Source organism: Lotus japonicus, chromosome 1 (genome assembly GCF_012489685.1).
Source record: "Lotus japonicus ecotype B-129 chromosome 1, LjGifu_v1.2".
In the NCBI taxonomy this organism is placed as follows: Eukaryota; Viridiplantae; Streptophyta; class Magnoliopsida; order Fabales; family Fabaceae; genus Lotus; species Lotus japonicus.
In genome coordinates, this window is record NC_080041.1 from 98,445,293 (window position 1) to 98,460,422 (window position 15,130).

Below are 15,130 nucleotides of genomic sequence, written 5' to 3' on the forward strand. Positions count from 1 at the left end.
TCTTGGTCAGTTCTATATTAGGTTGAATCATTTTTAGAACCATTCTCTTCTACCACTGATGCCATGATTATGCTTTTTTGTTGACTATTTTGTAAGTTGATGTCAGGGTTATATGCGGTGGTTGGAGCAATTCAAGTCTCAATATTTATCTAATTTTCTTTGAAAAACAATTAGAATAGGTTATACATGTCGGGTTTGTTATTTTAATGGCTGGAGTACAATTCTTTGGGCACTGAAAGTGTTCTTCGTGGCAGCGGGACTTAATTTGCCATCAGTCTTTTATGATTCATATAGCAGTATAGTAGTTTTCCATCCCTTGTACTAAAATTTGAGCATTTTTGTAATTAAAAAGTTTCAACACTAGTGTTCACCTAAGGTGTTCATATTTTTACTTTTTTTAACCAAATATTTTGCAGTTTATGATCAATTAGGGGCATTAAGCCATTTTTAAAGTTTGAAGTAAAATTTTTGGTGTAAATTGATAAAATTTGAAGGCCCTTAAATTGGAAGGGAAATTGGAGATTTTCTGACTTTAAGCGAACTTAGTATTTTGATTTGTTAATTTTGAGTAGATGAGGGTTGAAGACATGATTTAACGGATTCCATTTGTCATGACTTTACTTTTTTTTTTTTGGGTCAAATCTACTGAAAAAATGATAACTTGAGAGTTGTAATGAAAACAAAAGCAACTGAGTGAAATCAATATAAGAATAAAAAATTAAGAGAATAAATTTGTTCAAAAGTTTACTATGGAATAAATCATAAATTTTGAAAGAGTTAAATATCCTCCAATCAACCATCTACGGGGACTTTTTTTTTTTTTTTTTCAGTGTGAACCTGTTTGAGATTTTTTTTTATTTTATTTTTCATTTTCTGAAATTAGTTTTCATTCTTAAAACTTTTAAATTTAAAAAATATATTTGTTTTAACTTTTTATTTTTCATTTCCATAGTCATCATCACTACCACCACCATCGCCGCTACCACATCCATCTCCACTACCTCTACCACGGTTACCGCCGCTGCCGCCCTACCTTCACTGCCTCTATCCCCACCATCATCATTGTTGTCACCACCACCTCCATCGCCACCACTACCACCTCCACCTCCATCGTTATTCAACCACCACCTCCACCGCTGCCACCACTATCACCCCCAACCTCCACCATCAACGTTTTTCATCTCACTGATTGGTGGCGGCAACTACGGTTGAGGGCAGTGGCTGCGATGCGGTGGAGGTGGTGATAACAGCTGTGGCGGGAGCAACGTTAGCGAAGGTGACGAGGGTGGTGGCTACCACGACGGCGATGGTAGTGGGGTGGTAACAACGACAATGATGGTGGTAGCTCAACTCATTTTCGTCTACATTGAAAAGGAAAATAACTTTTTTTTATTCGGTCTTGATCATGTTAGAAAATATTTTCTAAGAAATCATTTCTAAATATCAGCAAAACATGATTTTAGCCTTATTTTGTTTTCTTTGCAAATGAAAACACGAAATGAACAAACTAAATATGCCCTAAAGCAGTCTCTCCTAACATACAACCGTTTCATAATTCGAACTCGTATCTTCATCCTCGGAAATATAACTTACCTAGCCTAGACAAAAGAAAATTATCCTCTACTATTATTTTTTTCCTTCTCATTTTAGAGAGATTGAGAGGTGTAAACAAACAACAAAAATACATGTAAAAGCCATTTCTTTGGGCCCAGCCCATACAGATTCAACCACAATAACATTAACATCCCACCCTGCTCAAACCCTAAAACCCCTTCCTACATTCACTCTCACCACAGTCCGACACAGAAAGCGTTGCAAAATGGGACGTGTGATCCGCGCACAGCGTAAGGGAGCAGGCTCCGTCTTCAAATCCCACACCCACCACCGCAAGGGACCAGCGCGCTTCCGCAGTCTCGACTTCGGCGAGCGCAACGGCTACCTTCGCGGCGTCGTCACCGACGTCATCCACGACCCCGGTCGCGGTGCTCCGCTCGCCAAGGTCTCCTTCCGCCACCCGTTCCGCTACAAGAAGCAGAACGAGCTCTTCGTCGCAGCTGAGGGTATGTACACCGGGCAATTCGTCTTCTGCGGGAAGAAGGCTAACCTCGTCGTTGGTAATGTTCTGCCTGTTCGATCCATTCCTGAGGGTGCTGTGATCTGTAATGTTGAACACCATGTCGGTGATCGCGGCGTGTTTGCTAGGTGCTCTGGTGATTACGCTATTGTTATCAGTCATAACCCTGATAACGATACCTCAAGGTATAAACCCTTGCTCTTTGTCTTTGTAGTGAAATTCATAATAGATTAGGGACTTTAGTGTAATTTTAATTATTCCGGTTGTGTTTTTTATGGTATATGATCATATTTAGGCCCCTAGATGATGACAATTGTGAAGTTCATGAATAGCATTTTAGTTTGAATTTGGTCTTGAATTGTGTCCAACTTAATTTAAGGAAAATTCAGTTTTATATTAATTCAAAGTTTTATGTTTTGTTTGTCAAATTAGTCTGCAGATGAATTTTATTAATCAAATTAGTCCATGTACAATAGGGACTAATTTGATGAAAAGGGGATTTTGAGTGAAAATTTTATTTATACATAACAATTTCGAGTATAGTTTCGATTGCCTATAGATTATTTACCCCTGAAATCGAGCTAGAATAGAGATGGATATGTTATTTATGTGAAAGGTTAAATCACATTTTATTTAGGTCTTGAATTTGTATTCTATGTAGTCAAATTAGTCATTGAAATATTGATCAATTTGGCCATGGGTGTAGTTTGATCTAAAGAACACATGTTCGTAAGACCTTTGACTGTAATTTAAATTATTTTTATGCATTAATTTGAGTGTAATTTTAATTGTTCACGGATTAATATGACCAGTGTATGATTTAATATTTTTCAAAGACTATTTAGATTTGTTAATGGGTCTCTGCATTTTGTTGCAGGATCAAGCTTCCTTCTGGTGCGAAGAAAATTGTTCCTAGTGATTGTAGGGCGATGATTGGGCAAGTTGCGGGTGGTGGAAGAACTGAGAAGCCGCTTCTTAAAGCAGGTAATGCTTACCACAAGTTTAGGGTGAAGAGAAACTGCTGGCCTAAGGTGCGTGGTGTTGCTATGAACCCTGTTGAGCATCCTCATGGAGGAGGTAACCACCAGCATATTGGGCACGCAAGTACTGTCAGGCGTGACGCTCCTCCTGGCCAGAAGGTTGGTCTCATTGCTGCCAAGAGGACTGGTCGTCTCAGAGGGCAAGCTGCTGCTACTGCTGCTAAAGCAGATAAGGCATAATGATATTGTTAACATTATATTTAGTTGCTTGTTTTTCCAAATTTTTTTTTGATAGTTGTCTGTTAAACTGTTTGTGTAAGAACAATTCCCCCCGATAAAATATGGAGCTTTCAATAGATATATTTTATATTTGTTTAATTATTGTTTTAAATGGATAAATGGGTTCTTTTGTCAACCTGAACTATGATGTGCTATTTAGCTCCTCTACCGATGGAAAAAAATTCAAGGGATCACATTTTGACAAAATAGGTTATTGTGCATGTTCATGTGATATTAACCATTGCTTTTTTTTCATTAGTAGTTGAGACTTTGAGATTTGAGATGTCTTACTTTTTCCTCTAAAGTGAGAGGCTTTCACTTCAGATGAGCTGAAATCTGATCTATTAAATTCAGCTAGTATGCTTCTTTGATTTTGATATTTATGATTGCATTTCTTTGATTGGTTGCTATTCTCTTTTCCTTATTTTCATGAGCTGGTAATTTCAAGAATCTTCACTATGCATATCTTGTATCCTAATGCTTTGTGCTGGTTAAGCAATGGTTGTGGACTATTGTTTATGGGCGAAAAACTAGCAATACACTCTTTTAAACACGCTTTTGAAGGTGTTTTGTGTTGGTGTTTTTTGGACTTACAATAAGTGTTTTAGGATGCCATGGATTTTGACTTAGAGTGATAACATATAGGATCTTAGCTCTGAAAGTATTTTGTATGACTATATGAAAATACATGAGTTTCAATAGAACGATTACATATATACTAAACATAAATGATGAGAAACATAAGTCCATAACATCTCTTAATTACAACATAGAAACACCACACATGCGTTTCAACAATTTCAAGCATCAGACCATGTAATGTCCAGGCCACCCCATTGATCTTGAGGCACACCCAAGGCTTTCCACACAGCCTTGGAGGCATCAACAATGTTGTTGGGACATGGAGGTTGGTAATCATGGTCCTCATCACATCCCTCTATGGAGTCACACTCATCAACCACCATGGCCACTAATTGACCAAAAAAAAAACCACCATGGCCACTAGGGGTGTTCGCGGATTGGATTGGATCGGTTTTGAGGAGAAAAATCATCCGATCCGATCTCATCGGTTTTATGATTTTGTCATCCAATGGATTTTTTACTAAATTCAAATCCGAACCAATCCGATCCAATCTATAGCGGTTTGGATTGGATTGGATTGTTCGGTTTTTGTTTCACTTTTTTATACTTTGAAATTGTGTTTTATAAATTTTAAAAATATATAATATATGATAAATACAATGATACATAATTTATAACATTAATATAACATTCATAAATTATAACGTAGTCAACATATTTTAAAATTATGATTACAATTGTTTACTTTGATGCATGTATATAGTAAACTTTGATGCATGTGTGATATAATCAATATATATACAATAAATATGTACTATGTAAGTGTAAATGGAATGATATATGTATAACTAAAAATATACATATTTGTGAATGTTCGGTTTGGATTGGATTGGTTCGGTTTTGGAAATCAAATCCGAAATCCGATCCGATCCAATAAATAATTTCGGTTTTTTCAATTTTCAGTCCGTTCGGTTTTCGGTTTGATTGGATTTTAGTTTTTTTGGATCGGTTTGTCGGTTTTGTTTGGATTGGTTCGGTTATGAACACCCCTAATGGCCACCACACTTCTTCCATTAGCACTAATGGTAATGTTGTTGAGGCACCTACTTCTGTCATTGAACCATCCTGTGGAAAGTGCAACCACTGGTGTGTCATCAGAATGGTACTGGTTATCACATTCTGAAGGACCACCTCCATCTCCTCCCTCTTCGAAACTATTAAGTGTTAGATATGCCTTGGTGTTAGTAGACACCAGTGGAGAGCACTTGTAAGTTGGGTACATTTTTCCTTGCACACAACAATCAGAATCATTCTCTTGGTTGCATTGTCCAGGAGGGGCTTTCCTTCCTCTAATTCTACCACTTGGGCAACACTTTGGTGCTTCAGAGAATATACAGTTTGTGATAACCAACAAAATTAGACAAAGAAAGGATGCCTTTGAGCAAAAACTCTTCATCTTGTCTCTTTTTCTTTTTTGTTGTGCTTCTCTTGAATGCCTTTAGGGTTTATGGTTGATTTTAGGTTTTTCGGCCGACTTTAGGGTTTTCAGCCGATTTTAAGGTTCATGTTGTGTTTAGTATCGATTTTAGGGTTTATGGTTGATTTTAGGTTTTTCGGCCGACTTTTGGGTTTTCAGCCGATTTTAAGGTTCAAGTTGTGTTTAGTATTGATTTTAGGGTTTATGGTTGATTTTAGGGCTTTCGGCCGATTTTAAGGTTCTAGTTGAGTATAGTGTTAATTTTAGGGTTTATGGTTGATTTTAGGTTTTTCCGCAGATTTTAGGTTATTTAGTCGATTTTAGGTTTTTCGGCCAATTTTAGGATTTTAGACCGATTTTAAGGTTTTGGGGTTAATTTAGGTTTTTTGGTCTATTTTTGTAATCCAATAGGATTTTATGTCAATCCATTAAAATATGTGAAATCCATTAGTGATCCATCAAATTCTAATTCTAATGTATGGATTAAATGGATTTGAATTTTAAATGAGTGGATTATGGATATCCAATGGATTTAAGTGGATGGATTGTGTGGATGGATACAATCCATCCATTTAAATCATTTTTTTTTGTGGATGGATATGGATGGATTTTGTAATGGATGGATTGGATGGATATGGACTAATGGATTATTTTGCCACCCCTAACCAAAAGTACGTGCATGCCGTCAAAGAGAGAAACCGATTGGCTCAAAGGCCGGAGTTGTACCCTGTATTGACAAACTCAAACTTTTGAGAGCGTAAATACAATCTAAGAAATATCTGAATAACGTATAATTCAAAGAAAATGTTTGAGTTTAGAGAGTGTCGGAAACGACAAAGAGAGGAAAGAGAGACACATGCTAAAATAACTTAGGCTTAAATGCACTTTTGGTCCCCTACAAATAGCGAATGTGTAAGATTGGTCCCCAAACTTTAAAAATGGCACCATGAATCCCCCACATTACCCTCCGTCAACAAAAAAAGGTAAGGGATTTTGGGATCAATAAGGATTGGGGTTGGGGTAAAATTAGGTTAGTAAAATTTGGGGATTTGGATTAGGGTTAGTTTAGATAATATAGGGATTAGATGATTTAATTGGTGATGTATAACTTAGTAATGTTTACATGGAAGCCACATCAATTTATCATAACACGTGGACAAGGCCGCGCAAGCGCTCACTAGACATGTAAACACTTTCCCTAAGCTCAACCTCATGTGAAAACCAATATTTTCTCTAATTATAGGGACGCAAATGAAACTAATTTACGATGAGCGATTAAAATTAAAACTCTGCCTATTTAAAGGTACCAAAAACTTATATGGCCATAAAAGTAGTTAGCATATGAAAGTATAATTTATAACAGAACAACCATATGTATATTATACATGTATGATGAGAAAAAAAAGTTCATAGCTTCACTTAATTACAAGATAGAAACACAACACAGGTGTTTGAACTTCAAGCATCAGACCAAGTAATATCAAGGCCACCCCATTGATCTCTAGGCACATCCAAGGCTTCCCACACAGTCTTGGAGGCATCAACAATGTTGTTAGGACAAGGAGGCTGGTAATCATGGTCCTCATCACATCCCTCTGTGGAGTCACACTCATCAACCACCATGGCCACCACACTTCTTCTATTGGCACTGATTCTAATATTGTTGAGGCACCTGCTCCTGTGGTTGAACCATCCTGTAGAAAGTGCAACTATTGAGAGCTTAAATACAATCGAAGAAATATCTGAATAACATATAACTCAAAGAAAATGTTTGAGTTTAGAGAGTGTCGAAAACGACAAAGAGAGGAGAGGGAGACACATGCTAAAATAACTTATTTATAAATCTCTAAAATCATATTTGATATGCTAGAATTTATATTGAAGAAGAAAGTTATGCAAAACAATGATCGACGTTGGCCTTGCTTTCGTTTCGGCGCTAACGTTTAATAACTTTGTGAAATATGTTCTACAAAGCGTCCAATACCTCCTTTTCTTGATTTTGCCACTGGCTTGGATTGTCCATACCAGTTTGAACATTTCGACACCAACACTTAGCATGATTTTGATTATTCCAATTTTGCTGGCATTGAGTCCATTCCCCTGGTTGTGATATGTCCAACTATGCCCTTTCAACTTCTTAGGTTTTTCTTTAGGCTGCAAGCGAGATTTTTTCTTCACACTCAATTAACATGGCGTATTTTTCACCAAATTCGTGTCTCATTGTCGGTTTTGCTTCTGACAGTATGGATTCGACAAAAGTGAGTTTTTCTGCCTAATATGGTCACATTTCTTTGATTCGTTGCTACTCTCTGTTCCTATTTTTTCATGTAACCTATTACTTCGTGCTGGTTAAGCAATGGTTATGGACTGGTATTATTTAGGGGTGAAAGACTGACAACACACTCTTCAAACACATTTTTTCTCTGTGTTTGTGTTGGCTTTCAATAAATGTTTTCAGGATTCAATGGTTTTTGACTAATAACGATAACATATAGGATTTGAGCTCAATGTAAAATATGTATTTAGAATATGAAAGTATGAGTTACAATAGAACGATAACATATATACTAAACATGTATAATGAGCACTTAATTACAAGATAGAAACACAACACAAGTGTTTCAACTTCTACAATATCAAGCATCAGACCATGTAATATCCAAACCACCCCATTGACTAATGGGTACACCCAAGGCTTTCCACACAGCCTTGGAGGCATCAACAATGTTGTTGGGACATGGAGGTTGGTAATTATGATCTTCATCACATCCCTCTGTGGAGTCACACTCATCAACCACCATGGCCACCACACTTCTTCCATTGGCACTGATGGTAATGTTGTTGAGGCACCTGCTTCGGTCGTTGAACCATCCTGTAGAAAGTGCAACAACTGGCGTGTCATCAGAATGGTACTTGTTATCACATTCTGAAGGACCACCTCCATCTCCTCCCCCTTGGAAACTATTAAGTGTGAGATATGCCTTGGTGTTAGTAGACACTGGTGGAGAGCACTTGTAAGTTGTGTACATTTTTCCTTGCACACAACAATCAGAATCATTCTCTTGGTTGCATTGTCCAGAAGGGGCTTTCTTTCCTCTGATTCTACCACTTGGCCGGCACTTTTGTGCTTCGGAGAACATGCAATTTGTGATAACCAGCAAAATCAGAAAAAGAAAGGATACCTTTGAGCAAGAACTCTTCATCTTGTCACTGTTTTCTTTTTGGTTGTGCTTCTCCTGAATGCTTGATGGATTGGATTGGGATTCTAATGCCTATATATAGAGATTAATTTCTAGGCCAATTATATTATATCACTTGGTTATGACATTAGGGTGTCAACAACACTATATGATTGTTTTTGTGGTCAAAGAACAAGTTTTACACTACCTTGTTTAGCCAATGACTAGAACAGCCTCTAGTTTGTTTCTTTATGGCTTTTTAAGCCGTTAAGGAAAGTGGAAGATTTTTTAAATACATGCTGAGGTTTTTCATTAGAAATTGATTATACAACATTCTGATTGTTTAATTTTTTATTCAATTGTTTGAGAGTCTTCTTATTAAAAATTGTCATTTCTTAATAACATCAGAGGCAATGTCCTGAAACATAGGGGAGTGAGATTGTTATTTCTAAAAACCAATAACTCATGCTGAATTTTGAACACTAGTACTAGTACATTCTGATTAAAAGACATAATAAGAGCAAAGTTGCAATTGTCATCAACCAGGAAACAAAAACAAAGGATGAGTTCACAATCAACCTGAATATGTCGGTTCCTCTTATACATGTACAAATTCTACCGGCCGTATCTTCTACTTAAAAATTTTCTTTTTGCTGAATGGTGCGCATTTTCTCTTCTGTGTTTTCTGTCGCTTTGTGATTTTAGATTGCCAAATATTACTTTGGCTTAATTTGCCTTTTTAGTCTCTCTTCTATTGTGTTTGTAGATTTGACTTCACAATGATTAAAATAAGCGAGTTTTGTCTCAGAATTTTTAATTTGTGAAAATTGAATTCTCCCCTTAAAAGAACGTCCAATTATTAATGGAAATCACTTTGCTCATTAGTAACGTGGATCTTACAATATGTGTCACTTATGATATACATAAATCAAGAAAAAGCCCTTTAATATATATCATAATAATATGTTTACAAATAAAAATTTAATTAAAAAGTTAAAACTAACTAAAACCCCCTATAGATTGAAGGCTTTGCTTAAGGCTTGTTCTTCTTCATCTTCTTCGGCCTGCAACCTCTTTGTGATGGTTCTCTCAAGACCGAAGACTCAATAGCACATGAAAAGGGTCGGGCGAAACGCTATGATTCCTCCTCTCCCTCCTCCTTCATTCCCCTTTCAAACTCAACAAATCGATCCTCAAATAATTCATTACTCAAGTATCATTCCTCCTTCCTCTTTCCCTCTTTATCCCCCAAAATCTAAACTTTGCCGCCTTCACCACCTCCAAGCATGTGCATGGTCTGCTATTGAAGGGAGTGTCTAAGAAACGGGTTTCAATGGTGGTGGCTTGGTGGGTGTGGTCGAGATCTAATTGAAGGTGACTCGAATATTAGATTGAAGGTTGAGGCGTTGCTAGGTTCAAACCAGAGTGATGGAGGAGATCGATTTATTGGGCAATGGAGGAGAAGAGTAGATTGGGGATGGAGCATTTTTCTAGAAAAATCATGACAAAACATCCAAGTGACATACATAGTCAGATTAACGTTATTAATGAGAGACAGACCTTCTTCTAACAGACAGAAGGACACATTTTTCACAAACTAAAAAATTTGGGATCTAATTCACTCGTAAACACTGAGAAGTCAAATTGCGCAATCGTAATAAATGAGAAAAAAGTGCAGTTAAGCCGATTATTTTCATGAACCATTATGAATTCCGCCTCAAAATCCTATTTTGCTACAATAGTTTCTAAGCCATGATCATCTATATAAGGGAAAATTCAGCGTGTTTGAAGGTATTAAATTAGGATTGAGCTATATAAACAAAAAGGTGCTTGTTGTGGTACCTTACTTCAGGTCAAGGTATGGTACCCTAAATAACTTAACATAGTAATAAAGACTCATGTATCACATGAGTTAGCGATTGTATTTTCTCAATATTGTGCCTTAAGATTAATGGTGTCGATTAGATAGGTGTTAAGCATCTCCCTTGATCGAAATCATGTCGCTCAGGCTCAATGTTAAGGTCGAGATTCACTGCAACCTCTACAAAGTCGTGGTGGACGTCAACAAAGGTCGTCGGGTGACAGTTAAGTTGCCCAATGAATGAGAGTACTATTAGGACTAGAATTATAACATTGAGAATTATAAATTCAATTACAACATGTCATTAGTCTACTAAATCACCTAATGTGGGTATCACATCAAAAAAAATTGCAGGTACCACAGAATTCACCAAACAAAAAACATTAGAACATAAATGTTCATATGTATTTTACAATAGAATAAACAGTGTAGATACACGAAGCACAAAGTGAAAATTCACCTAATACTGAACATAGATACATAATCCCAAACAATATTCATATCTACAATACTTCAACAATTTCAAGCATCAGACCATGTAATGTCTAGGCCACCCCATTGATCTTGGGGCACACCCAAGGCTTCCCACACAGCCTTGGAGGCATCAACAATGTTGTTGGGACAAGGAGGCTGGTAATCATGATCTTCATCACATCCCTCTGTGGAGTCACACTCATCAACCACCATTGCCACCACACTTCTTCCATTGGCGCTGATGGTAATGTTGTTGAGGCACCTACTTCTGTCATTGAACCATCCTGTGGAAAGTGCAACCACTGGTGTGTCATCAGAATGGTACTGGTTATCACATTCTGAAGGACCACCTCCATCTCCTCCCTCTTCGAAACTATTAAGTGTTAGATATGCCTTGGTGTTAGTAGACACCAGTGGAGAGCACTTGTAAGTTGGGTACATTTTTCCTTGCACACAACAATCAGAATCATTCTCTTTGTTGCATTGTCCAGGAGGGGCTTTCCTTCCTCTAATTCTACCACTTGGGCGACACTTTTGTGCTTCAGAGAACACACAGTTTGTGATAACCAACAAAATTAGACAAAGAAAGGATGCCTTTGAGCAAAAACTCTTCATCTTGTCTCTTTTTCTTTTTTGTTGTGCTTCTCTTGAATGCTTGATGGATGGATTGTGATTCTAAATATGGCTATATATAGAAGTTAATTTGTACGTCAATTACATCACCAGGTCATGAAATAAGCATGCCCACCACAACACTATATGATATTGTTTTTGTGGTCAAAGATCAAGGTTTACACTACCTTGTTTAGTAACTAGTACAGCCTCTAGTTTGTTCCTTTATGTCCTTTTAAACTGTTGATGAGAGAGTGGATGATTTTTTAAATGCATGGTGTGGGGTTTCACTTTCAATTGAAATTGATAATACTGCATACCAATTGTTTAATTCTATATTAAATTGTACTTAACAGCGGCTATGTCCTGCAACGTAGGGGAGTTAAATTCCAATTATGCAATATTTATAGGATTTTGAACGCTAACTAAGGTACATAAATTAGCTTGGTCTCTTTACAAGACATAATAGGAGAAAAGTTTCAGGAGTTCAATGTTAGAAACAAAAACAAAAAACAATTCTTTGTAAAGATTCTTCCTACAAATTTAGTGTATGATTTCCTTGCGGTGGATATGTTTACTATTAACTTCGAAGAGAATTAAATTAATTGGTACAGTCGCATTCATTTAACCAATTGAGTTAAATTATTATAGTTTTAGGGGAACAATGATATCCAGAATCTTGGACTTAGCTTCATTTACCTTCAACCCTGAGGCTCCACAAAACTTCTGTAACAGCTCCTTCAGCACTCTTACCTGACTATCCTTATCCTTAATGAAAAACAGCGTATCATCAGCAAAGAAAATATGTGACAAGTGGAGCCCATTTCTGACTATACAAATTGGCTTCCACCTACCATCCATCACTGCTGAAGAGATAGCTGAACTAAAATGCTCCATGCAAAGAACCAATAAATAAGGAAAGAAAAGGTTCCCTTGCCTTAGCCCACGCTTCGCAGCGAAAGAATGCAACCTTTCCCCATTCCACAAAAGAGACAAATGGGAGGAGGTCACGCAAAACATGATCAGGCGAATGCAAGATGGAGTAACTGAAAGCCAGTATGGTCACTTGCAAGAACCTCCAATCAACCCGATCATAAGCCTTCTCAAGATCTAATTTGAACAGTAAATTACCTCCCTTCCTCTTTGCTTTCCTCTAGTGGTAAACAATCTCCTGAAGGGCTATCGCATTATCACTTGTGCTCCTCCCTGGGATAAAGCTACTCTGCATTTGGGCTGATAATGCCATTCAATAAAGGTCTAATCCTATTCACCAAGATCTTGGTGATGACTTTGTAGATAACATTACACAAACTGATAGGCCTGGAATCCTTATAAGTCAGAGGGACATCCACTTTAGGAATCAGGACAATAAGGGTCTCGCAAATAGCCGGATCAAATTGTTGGGTCTCAAAGGCAGTTTTAACGCAGTGAAACACCCGGTCACCTACCACATCCCAATAAGTTTTGTAGAAGAAAACATGAAACCCAACTGGCCCTCGAGCTTTAAAGGATCCCATATTGCACTAGTTACATGGTACTACATTTTATTTATAAACAATAAAAACATAAAAAAAAAGTAAATAAAAAACATTATTCAAACAAGTAAAAATTAATTGAAAAATTATAACTATAATAAACAATAATACAAATTGATAAATTTTTTAGTTAAGAATGACTTCAAAAACTATTAAATTGTTATATAGGAAAAATAATAATGTAGCATTTAGAAAAATATGGGTAAAAACCACAGATAAATAAAATGATTGCGCTTTTACAAAATATAAATAAACACATTCATCAATTTGTTTTTATCATTTCTTATGTATAAATAAATTTTCCTTCAAATCCTTAAATTATCTTTTAATAAACATAATGAAACAACACATATTTTAAAACAATTCACCCGATAAACTAAAATGAAAATCTCTTAGTATCACATGGGTCAAAGTACTCATTACAATATATAGAAGAAACACATCATACAAGAAACACATAGTGTGAAAATTCACACATGATAAACTAAAATGAAAATCTCCGATGCATCACATGGGTCAAAGTACCCGTTACAATATATAGATTGATAAACACAACATACACGAAACACAAATTAAACGGTGAAAATTCACCTAATTACTTGACATAAATTCATAGGCACAAACGTCCACATCTACAGCATTTCAACAATATATCATGCATCGTGCCATGTTATGTCTAGGTCATCACCCCACCGATCTTGTCTCACACCCAAGGCTTTCCACACAGCCCAGGAGGCATCTACAATGTTGTTGCGGCAAGGAGGCTGGTAATCATGTTGTTCATCACATCCCGTGTGGAGTCACACTCATCAACCACCCTGGCCATCACACGTCCTCCATTGCCATGGATGATAATGTTGTTGTTGTTGTTGCACCTGCCTCGGTTCCTGTGGTTGAACCATCCTGTGGAAAGTGCAACCACTGGTGTGCCATCAGAATGGTAATGGCCGTCACATGCTGATTTACCACCACCATCTCCACCCTTTTGGAAACTATTAAGTGTGAGAATTGCCTTGGTGCTAGTAGACGATCGTGGAGAGCACTCATAAGTTGTGTACCAGTGACGGATCCAAAAATTTTATGTGTAGTGAGGGCAATATATACATATAAATTTGTAATAAAAAAAATTAACATATTCTATTAGAAGTGACTGCATTTTTTTACCAAAGAAGACACAAGTGAAGACATTTTTTACTAAATGAGTTATAAAAAACTACGTACTTTTACTACTCAAGTGAGGACATTTAGTAATGTGGAACACAAGTGAGGGCATTTAGCAATGTGAAATATAAATGAAGACAATTTTTATCAAATAAATCATAAAAAATCACATACTTTTACTACTCAAATTTTTTTTTCTAATGTATTTTTTCATATTTAAGTGAGGGCATTTGCCCTCATCCTCCATAACTTGGATCCGTCTCTGTTGTGTACCATGTTCCTTCCTTACAACATTCAGAATTATTCTCTTGGTTGCATTGTCCATGAGCTAGGTGCTTTCCTTCCTCTGAAACTACGACTTGGGCGACAGTTTTGTGCTTCAGAGGACAAGAAATTTGAGAAGACAAGAAAAATCAGAAAAACAAAGGATGCCTTTGAGCAAAAATTCTTCATCTTAATTATGTCTGCTTCTCTTCTCCTCCTGAGTGGTTGAATGATATATATAGATGGAGGGCTAAGAAAGCAGATACATTATTCACTGGAGCTTAACTAAATTTGAATTTAGTTTGAAGTCCGTGAGTGCGGGGCGAGGCCTATCGATATTGGAAGAATCATGTCCTTGTTTTTTGAAAGGGAACTGTGTGATAGTCATAGACAATGAAAAAGTACTTTTTTCATGAGAGTCATTTCCATTCTGATTCAACACATGGTGATGGTGGGGTAATTCCGTACTGTAATAAATCCAGATATGTATTATTATGTCTATGTCTATGCCCGTGACTTTGGTCGTGGTGCTTTAACAGAAATGGAGAGTAAGATTGCTAAAACCTTTAGAGCAACTCCAACCCTTGGTTCCTTATCTGGTTTCTTAATACACTATTCTGCACTATTTCAGTGGGCCCATACTGCCACATCA

General features: G+C 36.8%; 1 protein-coding gene and 2 pseudogenes across 1 annotated transcript; 1 reads left to right on the plus strand and 2 right to left on the minus strand.

The window, feature by feature from the left end:
- Positions 1 to 1,754: 1,754 nt before the first annotated feature.
- LOC130728244 (60S ribosomal protein L8-3-like) lies at positions 1,755 to 3,432 on the plus strand. The gene is made up of 2 exons (XM_057579632.1): positions 1,755 to 2,259; positions 2,952 to 3,432. The coding sequence occupies exons 1-2, from the start codon at positions 1,820 to 1,822 to the stop codon at positions 3,292 to 3,294; spliced, it is 783 nt and encodes a 260-aa protein (XP_057435615.1). The 5' UTR covers positions 1,755 to 1,819; the 3' UTR covers positions 3,295 to 3,432.
- A 701-nt stretch (positions 3,433 to 4,133) lies between these two features.
- Positions 4,134 to 8,595, minus strand: LOC130732310 (uncharacterized; annotated as a pseudogene).
- Positions 8,596 to 10,954: 2,359 nt separating this feature from the next.
- On the minus strand, positions 10,955 to 14,667 carry LOC130732311 (putative ripening-related protein 1; annotated as a pseudogene).
- Between the last annotated feature and the right edge of the window lie 463 nt (positions 14,668 to 15,130).